The sequence below is a fragment of the Dreissena polymorpha genome, chromosome 14, assembly GCF_020536995.1.
Source record: "Dreissena polymorpha isolate Duluth1 chromosome 14, UMN_Dpol_1.0, whole genome shotgun sequence".
Lineage (NCBI taxonomy): Eukaryota > Metazoa > Mollusca > Bivalvia > Myida > Dreissenidae > Dreissena > Dreissena polymorpha.
Window position 1 is genome coordinate 32,511,818 of NC_068368.1, and position 18,531 is coordinate 32,530,348.

At 34.5% G+C, this 18,531-nt stretch overlaps 1 protein-coding gene across 2 annotated transcripts in view; it reads right to left on the reverse strand.

Annotated features, from left to right (window-relative positions):
- The window catches only part of LOC127857688 (uncharacterized), a 45,382-nt gene extending 29,070 nt beyond the window's left edge, over positions 1-16,312 (reverse strand). Inside the window, exons 1-2 of one of the 2 annotated variants that reach the window (XM_052394310.1) lie at positions 16,061-16,312; positions 264-929 (exon numbers count right to left, since the gene is read on the reverse strand). In XM_052394310.1, the coding sequence (XP_052250270.1) occupies positions 264-929; positions 16,061-16,138 (744 nt within the window). In that variant the 5' untranslated portion in view covers positions 16,139-16,312. The remainder of the gene's footprint in view (positions 1-263; positions 930-16,060) is intronic. The other variant, XM_052394309.1, reaches the window with a different exon arrangement.
- Positions 16,313-18,531: the final 2,219 nt, after the last annotated feature.

The following is an 18,531-nucleotide window of genomic DNA, read 5'->3' on the forward strand; positions in this document are numbered from 1 at the left end:
GGGCAGGGGGGGCCCTAGGAAGGGCAGGGCGGAGGTTCAGATGGGGCAGTGTGGGGCACCCCACAATTTAGGCCTAGCTGGAGCACTGCATATGTTGGATGTTAGTGTTTGATAAAGCGCAAGACCATAACACATCAGGGCTATGATTTTTACTTTACGAATGAAGTTCAAACATTTTAAACTACTCACTCTACTCCTGATGAAAATAATAGAGCCAGACAAAATGACATTGTTCTTTGTAAAGGAGAAGTTGAATGGCTTACCTCATTGATTTCACTCATAGCTGTCCTTTGCGGCTTTGTCCTTTTGTCTCTAATATTGACTTTTCTAGCCACATCCTGGAAGCAACACACTTTCTTTCTACGACAACAGAACACAGCAAGGATCACTACCAGAATGGCAAGCAGCCCGCCACCGCCAGCACAGACTCCTATTATAATGGTCTGATAGTTGACTTCCTCATCATTTGATTTAGGCCTACTGCACGTTGACCCACAGATTTCATCAGTCCCATTTGGACATGAAGAATTTTTTATTTCAACAGTTCCATTTGGACATGCCGAATGACATGTTTCGTTGAATTCATATTTACATTGAATGCACCCTAATGGACCTGTTCCATTGCAATCTATGCACGATTGGTCACATTCTACACATGTCAATTTGTTCTTGTCATAAAATGAATGTGTTGGACACTCTTTAATACAATAAATGTATTCTGATATGTTGTTAGTTGCATTGTCCTTGGATGGTGATGCTGCTGTTGTGAGTGTTGTCACTGTTGCTGGTGTTGTTGTCATGATTTGTTGACACTTGGTTTCATTTATCCTTAAGTAGCCGTCATTGCATTTGCATGTTTCCACATCTGGGCAGAGGCAGCATGTCCCATTTTCACGGGTTTCACATTGGCCAACCGAGTTTTTAGATTCCTGGAAGAAAAGAACAAGTAACAAAATTTATATTTTAAGTACTTTACAGAAAAAGTGAAAGCAAGAAATAAAGAAAAGGCAAACAGCTGCCTTAAAATTAATGATTATGTATCTTTAGCTCTGAGATATATCATTTGTGTTAGGGCTTTTTTTCCTTCTGTGAGAATGGCCGTTTTTCACAATGTTGGAAAATTCGCGACTCAAATTTTCACATTTCAAGAAGTTTGCGACTAAAATGTTCACAATTGTAGAAAGTTTGTGACCCATTTCTTCACAATTTTGAACAGTTTGCGACACATTTTTTTCACAAAATTGGGAGTCAAGGCCACTTAACAAAAACAGGGAAAAAGCCCTGTTTGTGTAAGTTTTTATTTCATTTTGTCCCATTAACTGGTCAAAACACATCAATCAAGATATGTGCATAACCTTCACTTTGCTCATTTGTCTATACATGGTTCATAATGCCAAAACTTATATTCGAAGCTGAATTGTTGTATTTTAGTTCTATTTTTTGCTAACAATTTGACAAGATATTAGAGATCTTGTGATATTAGAATTTAGTACACATCATTATACCCATGATTGGATATTAAATGTCTAATACACATGCACAAACTTTCTTTACTGCATCTTAATAGGCATTTTAGTTTATGTACAGTGACTTGACGTTTGACATCTGGTGCATCCTGGATACACTGTTTAAGCCGACCTTTGACCTTATATATGCATGCTGACATTGTTGTTTATAAGTAGAACTAAACTTTAAAAAAGTTATCAATTGTTTTACTTATCGTACATGATCTAGTATTGTGAAACCAGAGGAAGGGACTTATATTATGTCCACCAAAAGTCTGAGAAACATTCAAATCTGGCAAAAACTTCAACAAACATTATAAATATTTTTTTGCTGCTAAATTTTATGATAAAACTTTAACATAAATATGCAGCATGGCCATCGCTATCTATTGATCGGCACATGATTTAACCCTTTGCATGCTGGGAAATTTGTCGTCTGCTAAAATGTTGTCTGCTGAATTTCTAAAATCAGCATTTTCTTCACTTTTTTCAAAGACCACTATCAAAATAGCAAACAGTTTGGATTCTGATGACACGCCACGTTCTGTGGCATCTCATCTGGATCCAAACTGTTTGCAAAGGCCTTTAAAATTCGGTTCCAGCGCTGAAAGGGTTAACCTAAAAATGTAATGTTTAATGACAACTCTATTTTTTTTCAAAGAATACTATCAGAATAGCAAACAGTTTGGATCCTGATGAGACGCCACGTTCTGTGGCATCTCATCTGGATCCAAACTGTTTGCAAAGGCCTTTAAAATTCGGTTCCAGCGCTGAAAGGGTTAACCTAAAAATGTAATGTTTAATGACAACTTGATGTCTTAAAGCTAACTTAGAGCCCAACAGCCTGCTATTTGGGCTTTAAGACAAAAAATAAAAACGATTGTATTTTAGTATCTCTTTAAATCTATGTTACCATACCACATCTAGCATTGAAATTTTGGCTATTGCTAGAAGGAGCACTAAAGTTTAATGGTTTCACTAATGTACAAAATATTTTGCAAAATATTTGTTGATTTTAAGTATTTATGTTACTTGAAGGATATAAATTGAAACAAGAGGGCCTGAAAGGCCCAAAGTCGCTCACCTGAGATAAAAAATGACCTGTACTTTGCAGCCCAAGATATCAATGGAACAAATGTTCTAACCAAGTATCATGAAGAATAAACAAAAAATGGCCCCTTGGCGGCCATCTTTTTTTAACAGACCTGAACCATTTTTTAACTCTTCCAAGATATGTCCAAATTTCATGATGATTGGGAAAAAATGTGTATTCTAGACTGTTCACATGTTGTCACTATATACATATAAAGAAAACTACCCCACTCCCTGGCGGCCATGTTTTTTCACTGATCATGACCATTTTCAAAATCGTCCGAGACATCCACATAACTAATGTTTTGACAAAATTTCATGATGATTAGGCAAAACATGTGACTTCTAGAGTGTTCACAAGCTTTTTAACTATATAAATATAAGGAAAAAGACCCCCCCCCCCCTTGGCGGCCATGTTTTTTTACCGATCCAAACCATTATCAAACTCATCTGTCCTATCCAGGTGTGGTAGTGCCATCTCCTTCGCTTACGCAAATGAACCGGTCACAGGACGGTTACAAGTTATGTAACTTTGTGAGCACTTATGTAATGCGGAAATATTTAGTTTAATAACAAGTTTCATGAAGATCGGAAAATAAATGTGTCCTCTAGAGTGTTAACAAGGTTTTACTATAGCCATATAAAGAAAAATGCCCCGCCCCCTGAAGGCCATGTTTTTCAACCAACCGACATCATTTTCCAACTTGTCCAAGATATCATTGGGATGAATCTTCTGACCAAGTTTCATGAGGATCGGACAATAAATGTGGCCTCTAGAGTGTTAACAAGATTTTGTTTAAGCCATTATATAGCCATATAAGGAAAAATGCCCCGCCCCTTAGCAGCCATGTTTTTCAAGCAAACGTAACCATTTTCGAACTCATCCAAGATATCATTGAAACCAATCTTCTGACCAAATTTCATGAAGATTGGACAATAAATGTGGCCTCTAGAGAGTGAACAACGCAAATGTTTGCGTCGCACAACGGACAACGCACGACGGACAATGCACGACGGCCGATGGACAAAAGGCGATCACAAAGCTCACAATGAGCACGTTGTGCTCAGGTGAGCTAAAAAAACACAAGGATTTATATTTTGTCGTATAAGTTATCATACCATGAAACAAGAGCTGTCAGAGGACAGCGCGCTGCAGGACTTTTCGAGTGCCTGACAGTATAACGTAAGCCTTATGGGAAAATTGATCATATTCAATAATTTATTAGACGATCTTTCAAAAATAAAAAAAGGAAAAATAAAATTTTTTTTTTTTTGGGGGGGGGGGGGGGTAGGGGGTATAGAGGGGGGTATAATGTGGGGTGTGGTAATTTATTAGATGATGTTTACAAAAAATATTTTTTTGTGGGGTGGGTAAGAGGGGTAGGGGGGGGGGGGGGTGAGAGGGGTGTATAATGTGGGCTGTGGTAATTTATGAGATGTTTAAAAAAAAAAAAAAAATGGGGTGGGGGAGGTTGGGGGAAGGGATTCTGGGTAGGGGCGTGCGGTATTGTTTGGGTAGAATCCATTGTGGTATTCAGGTAAGTGTTGTTTTGTCAAAGTTATAATAAAAATTATGTGATCATAAATAAAGAAGTTATGGCAATTTAAGCAAAATGTTCAATTATCTGAGTGTAAAAGGGGCCATAATTATGAAAATTTATTTCGGTCCCCCTTTTTTTTTTCCTACCCCAATTTTTTTTTTACCCATTTTTTTGGCATAATTTTTGTACCCACAATTGTTTTGTACCCAAAATTTTCGTACCCACATACACAATTTTGGTGATGTAGATTAACTTAAATTGATGCTTTAATATCCATCCTCTTCAAAAGCATCGTCACATGATCAGTTCTGTCAGTACTTTGATTTGAGCTTCAAGCATAACATTTACAATGTCTGTATTTTTATCATACACATACTTACGCTAGCAGTGGACAATGACTGTTGCATGGAAAAATTATTTTAATACTTTTCTAAGCATTTTAGGGCAATACCTATGTATGAAAACATTACATTTGATAAGAAAAAAATAAGACAAATAATTTCCCCAATAATGCTTTTGTCTATGAAAATTCTTCCCAATTTGAAAGATTTCGTGACTGGAAAAATCCCACTTTTGCTAGATACTTTTTCCCAAAATAGACAGAAAAGGGCCTGAAAAAAAAAACTTTCAGCGCTGGAACTGAAGTTTAAAGGCCTTTGCAAACAGTTTGGATCCAGATGAGACGCCACAGAACCTGGCGTCTCATCAGGATCCAAACTGTTTGCTATTCTGATAGTTTTCTTTGAAAAAAATAAAAGAAAATGCTAATTTTAGAAATTCAGCAGACAACATTTTAGCAAACGACAAATTTCCCAGCATGCAAAGGGTTAAAGGATGTCAGTGTCCATAAAACCTTGAGATCCTCCTACCAACTGGCAGTGGGGAAATCATATCTAAATAAACATGAACAGGATAGTATAGGAAGTAATTGTCAATAAAGAAGTCATGATTGTTTAATTTTGATAATTAGGATGACTCACTTAGGAAGTAATTAATGGAAAACCACTTGATGTAGAAAAAAAATGGCTAAAGCCTTTGTAATATGGACATAAAAATTAAATTAGGACTGCGCAAAAGATTGATAAAATTTATTTTAATTATACAAAACATCTTTTGGAAATATCAATTACAATATTTAGGCATTATTATAATGTATATAAAGTGCATTTTTTATTATGATAACAGAATGGAGAATTGTTTTCATTTACATTGTATACTTTGCTAATTCAAAGTTATTTCATGGTCCCATTATTGCCTATTGAAATATTGTTGTTCAACTGTTTTTAAAAACGCTGGCTTTGCAGTCTGTTCAGGACCTTGTTGGCTAAATGCTACAGAGCGACGCAATCTTTTGTGGTCTCATTAGCAGACTGCCGTAAATAATGACCAGACTGTGTGGTTGCACAGGCTTGTCTCAAGCCAATCTGCCCCTAAATGGCATATGACCCATTTTTGTATGAAGCAGGTCATATGTGCTGTTTTTCCAAAAAGCATGTTTTTGGTTAAGGTACAAACAGCGTTTTGCTGTTGTTTTTTGTGTGTGTATTTACCAAAGATTGTTGATATTCAAAAATAGAATTATAGCCAAAGTGATAACAACAGAAAATGTGCTTAAACGTTACAAATAGTAAACTAACGTCACAATTGCATTACCTCACGGAGATTTCATCGGAAACAACAAGCTTGACTGAAAAAAGGGGAAACTTGACAATTTTAGGAAAGGCTTACAATGTTTGTTTTTCCTCTTAATCCACCTACCACTATTTAAAATGAAAGTGTAAACAAGAAAACTGATGATATCATTCTATGATGTTGTCTGAAGGTTAAAATATTTTACTTCACAACATATATATTTTTTCTTCCTGTTATAGAGGAGGGTAATAAGCTAACACTTAGCAAAACACTTAACAGTTCTTAAAAACTAGCCAAACAATAGTAATCAGGATATCATGAAACGTGCTAGCTCTTATGCCTGAATCACTGGTTATTTGTATAAAAAAACGCACATCAGAACAGCTGCAGGAACTTGCTTTAAGCGGTGCACTTGTGTACAAATAATTGGTTTTGTTTTCTTTCTTCCTTGAAACTGCAATTGACCTTTGTTGACTATTGTTTTAATTATTTCAAAATGTAGCCTACGTATAATTACACTTCAGTTACAGTTTTATACAAGAGCACCGCATAATGGGTGCCACGCTCGGCTATGGGTGCAGTTTTGAATAAATGAAAGCTTGTCAGAATTATTTTTTTTTTTTAGAGGTCAGTGACCTTGACCTTTGACCTAGTGACCCCAAAATGGGTGTGGTGTGTACAACTCATCAAGGTGCATCTACATAATTTATGAAGTTTCAAAATTGTAGGTGGAAGCACTTTGATTTTAGAGCCAATGTTAAGGTTTTAGCATGATGCGGACAGCGGACGTCAGACGGCGGATGTCAGACGGTGGACGACAAGCTGGCTATGACAATACTTCGGGTTTTCTCCGAAAACGCCGAGCTGCTAAAAATGATGAGATCACATAATCTTACAGACATGGTAACAGCCCAATTACCCGTCGGACATGCCGACAAACAATTAACAAGGGACAAAATTGTCACAAAACCAGGTTTTCATTGTGAAAAAAAAATCTGATAAAGGGAGAAAACTCAAACTGAACTTTTGAAATGAACAAACAAAATTAACCCCCTTTGTAAGTTTGTTTTTAAAAAAAATCTATTTTTAGTCGTGGCGACCTTGACATTGGAGATATTGACGTGATTCTTTCGTGCGACACACCGTCTCATGATGGTGAACAAATGTGCCAAATGATTTTAAGATCTCACAATGAATGACATAGTTTTGGCCAGGACAAGCTCATTTATGGCCATTGATGACCTTTGAACTCAAAGTGTGACCTTGACCTTGGAGATATCGACGTAATTATTTCGCGCGACACACCGTCCAATGATGGTGAACAAATGTGCCAAATGATTTTAAAATCTGACAATGAACGACATAGTTATGGCCCGGACAAGCTTGTTCCGCCCGCCCGCCAGCCCGCCCGCCCGCATTCGCCAATCTAATAACCAGTTTTTTCCTTTGGAAAACCTGGTTAAAAAGGGCGACGGTAAAATGCAAGATAGTGGGACTTACCGTCCGGTTATTTTTGCTTTCAAAAATTGTAACCCACTTGCAGTTTTCACAAATACATAAGTCAGTAGTATATTGCATCATCGATAAATTCCGAGAATTATTCCAAATGTGAAGGAAGCATCTCGCATAGTTGCGAAAGTAGTCGGACTTTTACCATTATTTGTTGCTTTGCACGCATGTCACAAATATTCCAAGATGGCAGACAATAAATAGAAATTACGATTCTCAGCAAAAATGAAAATGAAAATCAAATTAACGATGGACATAATAATTAAAATTAGCATGGATTAATGAAAAGCATTAGTTATTGAACGATGGAATACGTTTCAGTCACAAATATAACAAAAACAGCAGATTAACACTCAAAATTCTGTCTTTGATTCTCATTTGTAACGCGAATAAATGTTAATAAACTTTTTTGCAAATTTGTTAACTGCATATTCAGCATGAAACAATTTTATCTCTAACAAATGGTTTAAGGGATAGAACAGTCCCTGTGCCTATACCACGTGAATTTTTCGGATCTGTGTTGGGAGAATAAAGCGCGACCCAGGTAACATTTTTAAGGATTGCTTTTAAAATATTTTAGCATTTTTAATGGGATAAAGTGGGGAGCCCGCTCATTCGTAAGAGTTTTCTAAAGGTATCATGATCTTTTTAAACAAGTATTTTTTCAGTAAAGTGCAACCGCGCGTCTTAACAGTTAGAAACATGTGGGATCAGTGTGAGGACTTCATATTACAAACGCGCGGTTGCACATTACTGAAAATATCGTGTGGAATTTGTAAAAATTGTCATACATGCCAGACGTCCCGATCTTGGCAGGACAGACCTGCTTTGGGGTGTTTGTCCCGGTGTCCCGATGTGACACAATTGTCCTGACATTGGTAAAATCGACATACGTTCTATAAGGTCAAAATAAAATTTGTTTTTCAAGCTCCGTCTGGCTTAGATTACCATTGCTAATCCCTTTATTGCGCCCCATTAACAAACCATATCTATAGTAGTCAAGTGATCCAGTGTGGTTTTTGACACCTTATCAGCGATCTATTGGCAAATTATTTATTTTATCGGGCATTCACACCATGGTGTTTTTATTATAGGGGTCGCTAAGGGTTATGGAGGTTTCGGTAAATGACAAGTTCGGTAAATTGATTTATATAGTAAATGACGTGGAGGTTTCGGTAAATTGGTATAAATAGGGATTATCGCACCTTTTGTCGATAAGCGTGTACATTAATTGAGTTGTTTGGCACTAATTAAATTATCTGTTTAAATGTACGGAGTTGATTTTATCAATTTAGAGATGTTTGCAAAGTGTTAATATTAATTATCCTGGCTTGCAACCTATTAATATTCTAATCAAGGGAGGTAAATTATATATTAAAAGTTTATCTTTAGGTCAAGATCGTTTTGTATTTTATATATGTTTTTAAACAATTAGTTGATAAAAACCTTAATTAAAGCGTATCAGATAAAAAAAATTAATAATGTGGCTCTTACAAGAGGTGGCCTCCACGTGGCAAGAGCTGGGCAACATATTCATTATGTTGGCAAACTACCTCATGTTTATATAGTGAGAAATTGAGTGTTTATCGGTGGTCTAAAATACTATTGCGCTTAATATTTAAACTGAAATCATTTTAATTCAATCATGTCTACTATATTTTACAAGAAACTTTTTTAAATAGCATTAAACTTAATTGAAGATCTTACATTGATAACGTCATAAATCATTATTTATTATTACTATTATGTTATTTAAATAAAAGCACCAATTATTAAAAAAAACAACAGTATTGCGTTATTTAAATCGTAAATTTACCTACAATTTCCTAACAGAGTTCGTTTTTCAGAGGTAGCTCATTCATTTCCCTTAATTCTTTACCGTAGGCATAGCATTAATTACTCAACTCAAAATTAATCCACAGTTTGCAAATAAATGCCCCTGATGTTATTGTAAGCCAATAATAGGTGTCATTAACACCTCGTTGTAGGTATACCACCTCTATAAAAACCAATTTACCGAAACCTCTACGGCATTTACTTTATGAATCAATTTACCGAACTTGTCATTTACCGAAACCTCCAGCACCCGTCGCTAATACCCCGGCAAAATGTTGTTCATTATTTCATGAACACTTCAAGCCAATCAAGAACTCATGAACGGTTCTGAAAAAGTTCCTGAGCTTGGTTCATGAACTTTTGGACATAAACTGTTCTTAAGACATGTTCATGAACTGTTTATGAATTATTGTTGAACATTTCAAAGTTCATGAACAGTTCTTCATCTAACCATAAATACTTAGTGATGAACATTTCATGCACAAGTATTTCTAATGACTTTTCTGAGACAGACTTTAAGGATCCATCATGAATAATTCATGAATTCCTTTGTGCTAGATTTTTCATACATATTTTTGAATGTAATATTGAAAATCTAGCATACAAATCTTGTAGATTTGTGAAACCTGTGAAGTTAGTATGAATATGCATAGTACTTTCACCACTGTAAGTTAGAGTTCTTGACCTGTTCTAGAGAATTTTAAGAACATTTGTACAAGAACTGTTCAAGAACTGCCTTCAGGAACACTTCAATAACTTTTTAAGGACCTTTCTTGTTCTTGAATTATTCTTAAACTATTCTTGAACACTTTAAGAACTTTTTTGAACAACATGTTTCCTTCTGATGTTCTTTAAAACAGGTCTACACAATGTTTTAGAACGTATGATGGACTTTTTAAGAATCCAATATGTTCTTAAAAGGATCTGTCATTGTTCTTGGAAGACTTAAAAGACAAGTTTAAGAACGTTTTAAGGACATCTTATTTCAAGAACAGTTTAAGATGATATCAAGAACTCAATGTACATTGCATTGCTGTTTTTACAAAGAAAGAATATTGTGTGCACAGGAAGTTGAAACGGAAGGCACATGGTTTATGTTATATTTGAAAATGTAAGTCTTTAATAAATTACCGGCTGAACTGATCAGCCATTGGTTCCATTTCAAGTTCTTTGGCACTGTTAGTGTAACCATTTCAGGGAAACCATTGATTAGTAAATGATTCTTGAACTGAAAATGAGACTATTCATAATCTTTTCAATACATGAATTATTCATGAACATATAGTGCAAAGTTGTAATATGAAATTTAAAGAGTATTATCAAACCACTTGTATCTCAGTTATTAGTGTTATATTTAAATTATTGTTATATGTTGCTATCAATATGTTAAGTGCTAATACAAGACTTGTTTCTTCTTATCCTGACCTGTTTGTTGAGCTTGAGTAACACTTATGATAACCTTTGCATAAATTGACAAATTCTTGTTCATGAATAGTTCATGAACACTTCATGCCACCTCAGTTCATGAACTCTTGAAGAACTATGGTTCATGAACTATTCACTTACAGTTCGTGAACAGAAAATGAGCCATTGAAAAATAGAAGGAAAATGTTCATGAACTGTTCATGAACAGCAAAACCCTGAATAATTTTTCAAGAATTGTGTTGTTCATGAACTGTTCAAGAACACTTCATGCCATTGATGTTCATGAATAGTTCATGAACATTTCATGCCATAATGGTTCAAGAATAGTTCATGAACACTTCATGCCACACAGGTTCAAGAATAGTTCATGAACACTTCATGCCATAAGGGTTCAAGAATAGTTCATGAACACTTCATGCCATTAGGTTTCAAGAATATTTCATGAACACTTCATGCCATTAGTGTTCATGAACAGTTCATGAACTAAAATTTCAAGAACTTTTCACAGACGTGGCTCATTCTCTGTTTACGAACTATTCGTGAACAATTCATGAACTCAGTTCATGAACAGTTCATGAACTGTTCACGAATTATTCGTGAACTGCAGAACAACATTTTGCAGGGGTAGCAAGAGATGCATCGTTGTGAATTAAAAGCAGACTGCTTTTGTTTTTCATACCAAAATAAAGTCCAATGATACTATTACATGGTATTCTGTGTATTATACCACCTGAGGCTAAAAAACCTGTCATAACACCAGTTTTGTATATCAAACAAATTGAGCACTTACCGATACACATTGATGTTTCACATAAATTTACTTTTGTTTTTGACTGATTTTCAGAAAATAATTTGTACATATTGCATCAATCTAAATTTAGAGCTAATTGATGGTCTAATAAAAACATTGCTCGATGCACTCACATGGCGTTGAAGAATTAGGCATGCCTCTGTCCCATATTGAACTCAAATTGTAGCAAGCCCCAGATTTCAAATTCACGTTATGGATTCATCCGCATAGTGCACATGTGTGTTTACTTCAGGAAAATAGAGAATGTCTGTGTTCATAAAATTCTTAAATACATAATGTCATTTATTGTCAATGTTTGACAGAATTAATCATAGGCGCTTGATGGCAATGTTTTTTAAAAATTTATTTATTCTTTTATTATTTTCTTTTTAGTTACCCGTTGTTTATTATAATGCATACACATACTAAATCAATAAAAATCTTCCGACAAAAGGTCTTCTTAAAAAAAAGATAGTTTGACTATGTACATAGATTTTTATTAAAAAAATTAAATTAAAAAACATTGCCATCTAGCGCCTATGGAAATAATGAGTTTTTGTAAGTAATTAATATACTTATTACTGACTGCAGTAAAGGTGGAATGATGGATTGTTTTATGTGCCCAACTTTTTGGTCAAATGACCTGACATTTTTAATGAAATGTCTTGATTCTGACCTGACAAATATCATATATGATAATTGTAGTTTGGTTTTGCTGTCGTGTACATTGACATTGTCTGCAAATGTAAACAATGATCAGGGTAGTTATTGCCGAAACTAGTCAACTGGTACCAAAGTCAACCAAAGTTCTTGCTACCATAACTTTAAAGGCTTTTTATGATTTTTGACTGGCGGGACAGGTCTGTCATATGTAAAAACTGTTCGCTGAAGTTTCTTTAGCAATGACCAGGGTACCGTTTTACTAAGCTACTTACGCAATTTGTAGAATTACCCACGTATTTTGAATTCAGTATTCAGTTCCTTCAAATTCTTGCTACATTAAAATTTGGTATGTTTGAAATGAAATTCATAATATAATGTTATATTCTAAGTAAAAATTAATTTGCCTCAATCTGATATAAATGAATTTCAATTTTAAATCGTTAAAAATAATTGATATTATCACTGATTATGTTCACACACAAAAATGACTGTCCAGGGCAGTGTTCGACACTAACAGATGTCCGGGAGTCTGAGACTCCTAGAAATGAGACTCTGACTCCTTGTTTTTGTGTCAAGGCTGTCCGTTGGGCACCTTGAAAATCATCTTTCAATTATAAAAATATCCATTGATTTACTTTTTCGTATCTTGAGATCGGAATGTCCGAACTTTTGCACATCCCAAAACGTATGTCACTCATCATTTTGCTTGAACACATTGACAAATAAACAAACATTCCGAATTATTTATTTAGTTTCCCTGTCGCAGTCCTTGCGTGTAGTAAAAAGGGAACTCTAGAACTCCAAATTTACTCGATCGTGGCCGTTTTTTTTCTCTCTGCCATTTTTGCTAAATTAAACTAAATTTCGCCGAACAGTCTCTTATCACTATAAAAATCATAATGATAACCGAAATTGTTTACACAATGCATGTCTCATGGACCCAAGTAACTGAAGATAGAAAATGCGTGAATAACCACGTGTCGCTATCAATCAATTATTTCAGAGGTTAATTGCAGTTCGTTGACTTTGTTATACCGACCACACTTATCTTTCCCTACGGTATATCCCTCCACGATAAAATTGTTGCCAGTTACTTAGAGACTGATGATGGCAACCCGGTGTAATCCTCGTGGAAATTGTGCTTTTCATGCATAAATAATACTAAAAAACATTTTTCGACACGTAAAGCGTTAGAACAAATTATCATTGAAATCATTTCACAACTTACTATGAATGTTTTGTTGAATTATCCAATGAGCATAATACAAAATTTAATCCGAAACACACTTCCGAATTTTAATGTTAACGTCACATTAACAAATACTATATTCAAATCAACAGTGCTCATGTATTTCATGTTGATCGTTTGTTCCGATAAAAAGCGCGCGAAAATTATGCTGCATGTACAAAGCCATCTCAACCGCATGGAAAGCGATGATGTATTGATTGTTGCATGTGTACACACCTTGTTATAATTGCAGAGAACATTACGATCTTTTAATTTTTGTTAAAAGTTTCGTAGTTAATTTAAAAAAAATTATATGGCGAATAGTTTTTTAATTGACATTTCATCTAAATTAATTTCCAATCAAACACGCTGTATCTTTATCGTTACAGCAGGGCCCTCGTTTGGCCGTTTTTACTGCCGATATTATGTGCGGATTCCCCCATGAAAAATTATACTTTTTTCCCTTTTTTCAGCTAAAAATTCCTCCTCCAAAAAAAAAATTATTATTTTTTTTTTTAGACTTTTATACCTTTGTTGCCAGCTGGTATGGTGCTACTAACCTTTGATTAAAAATGTATATTTATGTAAATCACATTAAAATATAGCAATTTTAGGTGTTGAATGGTTGGTGAAAAGATCTTCTTAACTTCCCCTTTTCGCCCAAAACGACGCGAAATTCCCCCTAATGAGGGCTGTGGGTGGCTTCCCCTAGCGGCTAGAGGGGGCCCTGTACGGTCTTTAAGATAAGTAGAAATCTAATTATTGAAACAGTTATTGTACTTTATACATATTAAACAGAAAATCTGGACAAAACTGGAATTAGTGTTAGGCGTTTTGAAAATATGCTTAGACTGCCTGTAGACCTTGATGTTTTGACAAAAGTTATTAAAATGTGGGAATGTAACTCTGCCGATGTGGTCAGTAATGACTGGTAATACTTTGTTCTGAATCGCATTATTGTTTAAATTAATAATTTCTTAGAAATATTATTGAGCAAAAATATATAAAGCAAGGAAACATATATGACTGTAACACCTGTAAGATGTGAATCATTAACTATGACACTAACAAAACACAATTCTCCGATTATGGTTTTTAACCTTAATCCCAATGTTAACAAGCAAGCATACATATAAATGCATAATTAACAAATGTATATTGTTTAAACCTTACAATAATTAACTTAAATTGTATTTGAATGGGTTAAATAATGTTGCAATGATAGATAACATATAATAACAATTATTGAACTTCGATCTGAAACCAAACATGACAGAGAATTAAACATATCATGGATTAACACGTGTAATAACCCGAACAATAATCTATATACAAAGTATCTGATTGTTGGACTCCCTGAAGTCTGTTTGGACTCCTAATTTTTTAAAGTAAGGAGTCCAAAGGACTCCTTACTCAGATAAGTTAGTGTCGAACACTGCAGGGCTTGTGAGACTTTTAAGGGCTTAAACAAAATTATTAATAATTATATAAATACAGTTGGTAATTGGTATTGTATTGAACAGTGTCCTATTGGACATGTGAACTATTATTTGTTTAATACTAGAACCTGTAAAATATAATTTGACTTTAATAGTTCACTTGATTTTGTGATTGTCTTTAACTAATAGTAGTAATTTAGCTACAGCTATATGATAGTTATTTATTTATAATTATCACATATTTTGAACATGTGAATAATGTCTTTACATAATGGCATAATGTTTTTCTTTTATAAAATGTGTTAGAGCAGAGCCAGACCTAGAAGCGGCAACTTAGCCGCAACTATAGTAGCCAGAAAGCTCATTTGCATACAAATAACAACTATGACCCTAATTAAGTAGCAGCAACTTAGCCCCTACTAGTTGCCACAGGGCCTAGCTGAAATAATTCGCGTTCAGAATAAATCTGAACGCTGAAACTCCGGTCTGCAAAAACCATAACGAAAAATAAATACAATACTATTGTGGGAATTACAGTATTTACAAGTGTATATATCTAAACTCTACCCGTGGTTTGACAAATATGAACTAAGGTCACAAAAATTACCTGAATTTCATTCGAAATCATAGACATTGAACGATCATTTTCTCAAAGGCAACCATTTTGGCATTGTTGTTGTTGTTCCTATTTCGTACCATAGCTATTTCGTACGTTTTACTTTTGGGGTATTTCGTTACCGTCGATTCTATTATTTTGAGTTATAATAGTTATAATTATTCTTTTGCTTCTTCTTCTTCTTATGATTATTATTTCCAATTTTATTTCTTACTGTTTTGTGCATATTGCACACTTTTTTGTTCGAACTCAGTTACAAACATAGTTGAATTTAACCTCCACCAAGGGAGATAACATGAACCTTTACTATACAAGGATTTATATTGGATGAAACAAACTCGAAATATAGTTTATTAACAGGTAAATTTCGATATATTTTGCTCAATATATACTATTTAGGCAACTTTCTTTCATAATAGTCACAAATATGTGTGTATTTAAATTCAGGAGTGATGCGACCGAAATTCGTGTCGGAACTCTCGCTATTTAAAAGATAGAGTGGACTATTGATGCCAAGAGTCTGCCAAAGCAAAAATCATCAAAAGACTCTAAGGCGGCAATTTATATTGACTACCACAGGGCCTAAATTTTCGTAAGGGTCATGACTTGAAACAAGTGGTGTTTGGCCTCTAGTTCTTCTCGAATGATTTGAGCTTTAATGAGTATATAAGCACCTAGAGGGTCAGTAGCTGGGAGTTACATAATTGCAACTTCTTTAGCTCACTGATCTACACTGTTATTTTAATGCAAATATTGAAAATGACTAAACCTTTAAAGTACTTACCGATTCACATTCAATTAGCACTTGCAACATAAACGACAAAATAACAACGTTGCAAACAATAGTCCATACTTTCCCCATTGTTATTCGGGTTACATTGTTCTTTGTTGTATTAAATTTAAATGAATGAGTTGATGACACTACTCATGGAAACCGAATTCCCCTCTAAAGTCCATTCACTGAATCAGGAAGTTTAAAAAGTTTACAATCCCATGATTGGGCCGCTTGCCTCACTATCAATTGTAAATTATTCTTTTCGCGGAAAAGCCGGGCCGCTTACACCATAACATCACATTCAACCTGGTATCGGGTCCGTTCGCCCTAGTTACACGTTCGCCCTGGGTCCGTTCGCCCTGGGTTCGTTCGCCCTATATTATCATTTCCATATCGGGGAATGAACACAAATGTACACAATATAAAGTGCATCATTTATTATTTTATATATAAGCTGTATATATTAAATTTATAAATTATTTGTACATTAATATGTGTATTATAATCATTAAGATTATGAGATTTTGAGTGTAACTTCTTGCGTTGTTTATGGTTCTTTCATTCAGCAATATATAACCACCGTCTGTCGGATTATCTATATTCTTGTAATCTTGTCGATCCCTGCATAGGCAAATAAATTTAAAATTCCTATAAACATCATTAAATCTCAATAAAAACATCATCAATATTCAATTTACTAAACTGATCAATTTCCAATAATTATCGCGTGTATTGCGCTGTGTGAAGTAGCAACTGGCCTTTATTGATCGTTGTCGATTAATTAAAAGATTAAAGAGATAATGGTCTGTGTAAATTGATTGATTGAGTGTCGTTTTAACCTAATTTAGTTAACATTGAGAACAATTACTAAATCATATAGAAATTAGTTATGTAGAATATGATTATTAAGTTGAAACTATTATCCTAAAGAGTATACTAAATATTGATGCATGCATAAATCATGTTTATAAAACAGAACTGTTATTATTATTTTTTTTAGAAATTATCTTTAATATGATTATTAGCGTATGATTAAGTAAATAAACATAAATTATGTAAATGAAACAGAGCGGTATATTTTAAATTGTGTAGAAATTGGCCTCAAAGAAAATGTTCAATTATAATAAATACATTAAGGTATAAGATTATTATTATTTAATTATATAAATATTAAAATGGTAAGCAGCGCAACTTAAAGGCCAATTTCGTAAATTATGTAAACGGTCTCCAAACGGAGAGATAAAATGTCAATTTATATTATAACCTTAGTCGATTTCGTCCGCCTTATCAATTAAAAAGACCATTTATTGTATAAGCAAACCAAAAAGACCGATATATATGATAAATGACGTCTTCGGTGATAGGTTTCTCTTCCGCAATGAGGCCTATCGTCAGGCCCAACGGAATGATGGTTTGCATTTCATATGCAAACAGTGTGAGGAAAGAAACTGGCCAGAAATCACCGACACCGATGCGGATGAAGATGAAAGAGCACTCACCAACACTGACCAACAATCGATGGGCAACTCAATTTACGAGAACGCTTCATTAATGATTATGAATTTCATAAAATGTGCTTAACTATATTATACTCGATTGCCATGTAAGATAATACACATATTTCCAGAATGCTAACAAGAGTTCCACATTCTGGCGATGTAGCGTGCGAAGTAAAAAAATGCGTTGTCACGCGACAGTCCTACAGAAAGGCAGTGACTTCCGTCTATGCTCCAATGCGCACGTGCACCCAGCTGACCCGAAGCTTCCTCTTCGAGCGAAGTCTTCCACCATTGTAAGTTATTGTAAATGAAACGTTATGTTTTAACACATTTAAATTATTCATTAAAACATGGGACGACAATTTCAGCTTTTATGGAATTTTTCGTTTAAATGATGTCTCCAGTTAAGTTAAGGCGGAAAGTGTAGTCCCTGATTAGCCCGTGCGAACTGCACAGGCTAATCTGGGACGACACTTTACGCACATGCATAATTCCCAGTAAAACATTATCGTATTTATGTTTTGTTATAGGTCAAACAGCGTATCAAGGAACAGCCTCATGCCCGGGCAATAAAGGTGTAACATAAAGTTTTCATTAATTAATATAATAAACAATTAGAGAAAATTACTGGCCTTTGACGGCTTTGTTACAAACACGCTTACACGGTTAAAGAGCGCCGTCTTGATTTTTCACACATGTTGGCAATTTTGTAGCTTAAGTTGTCATTATATATTAAAATGTTTAAAAGATAACAAATTTCGTTATATTTATTGCTTCCCTGCTTTGATAATAAAATTTAGGGCGAACGGACCCAGGGCGAACAGGATTTAGGGCGAACAGAAATTAGGGCGAACGGACCCGGATTCCATTAACCTTGCTTGCTAACTATTATCACAGGCATTCGGCATTAGCTACTACCTCCCATGACAAAAAGAAAACTCGTCGAAAAAAAAAATTAAAATTAAAACTTTAACGTTTGTT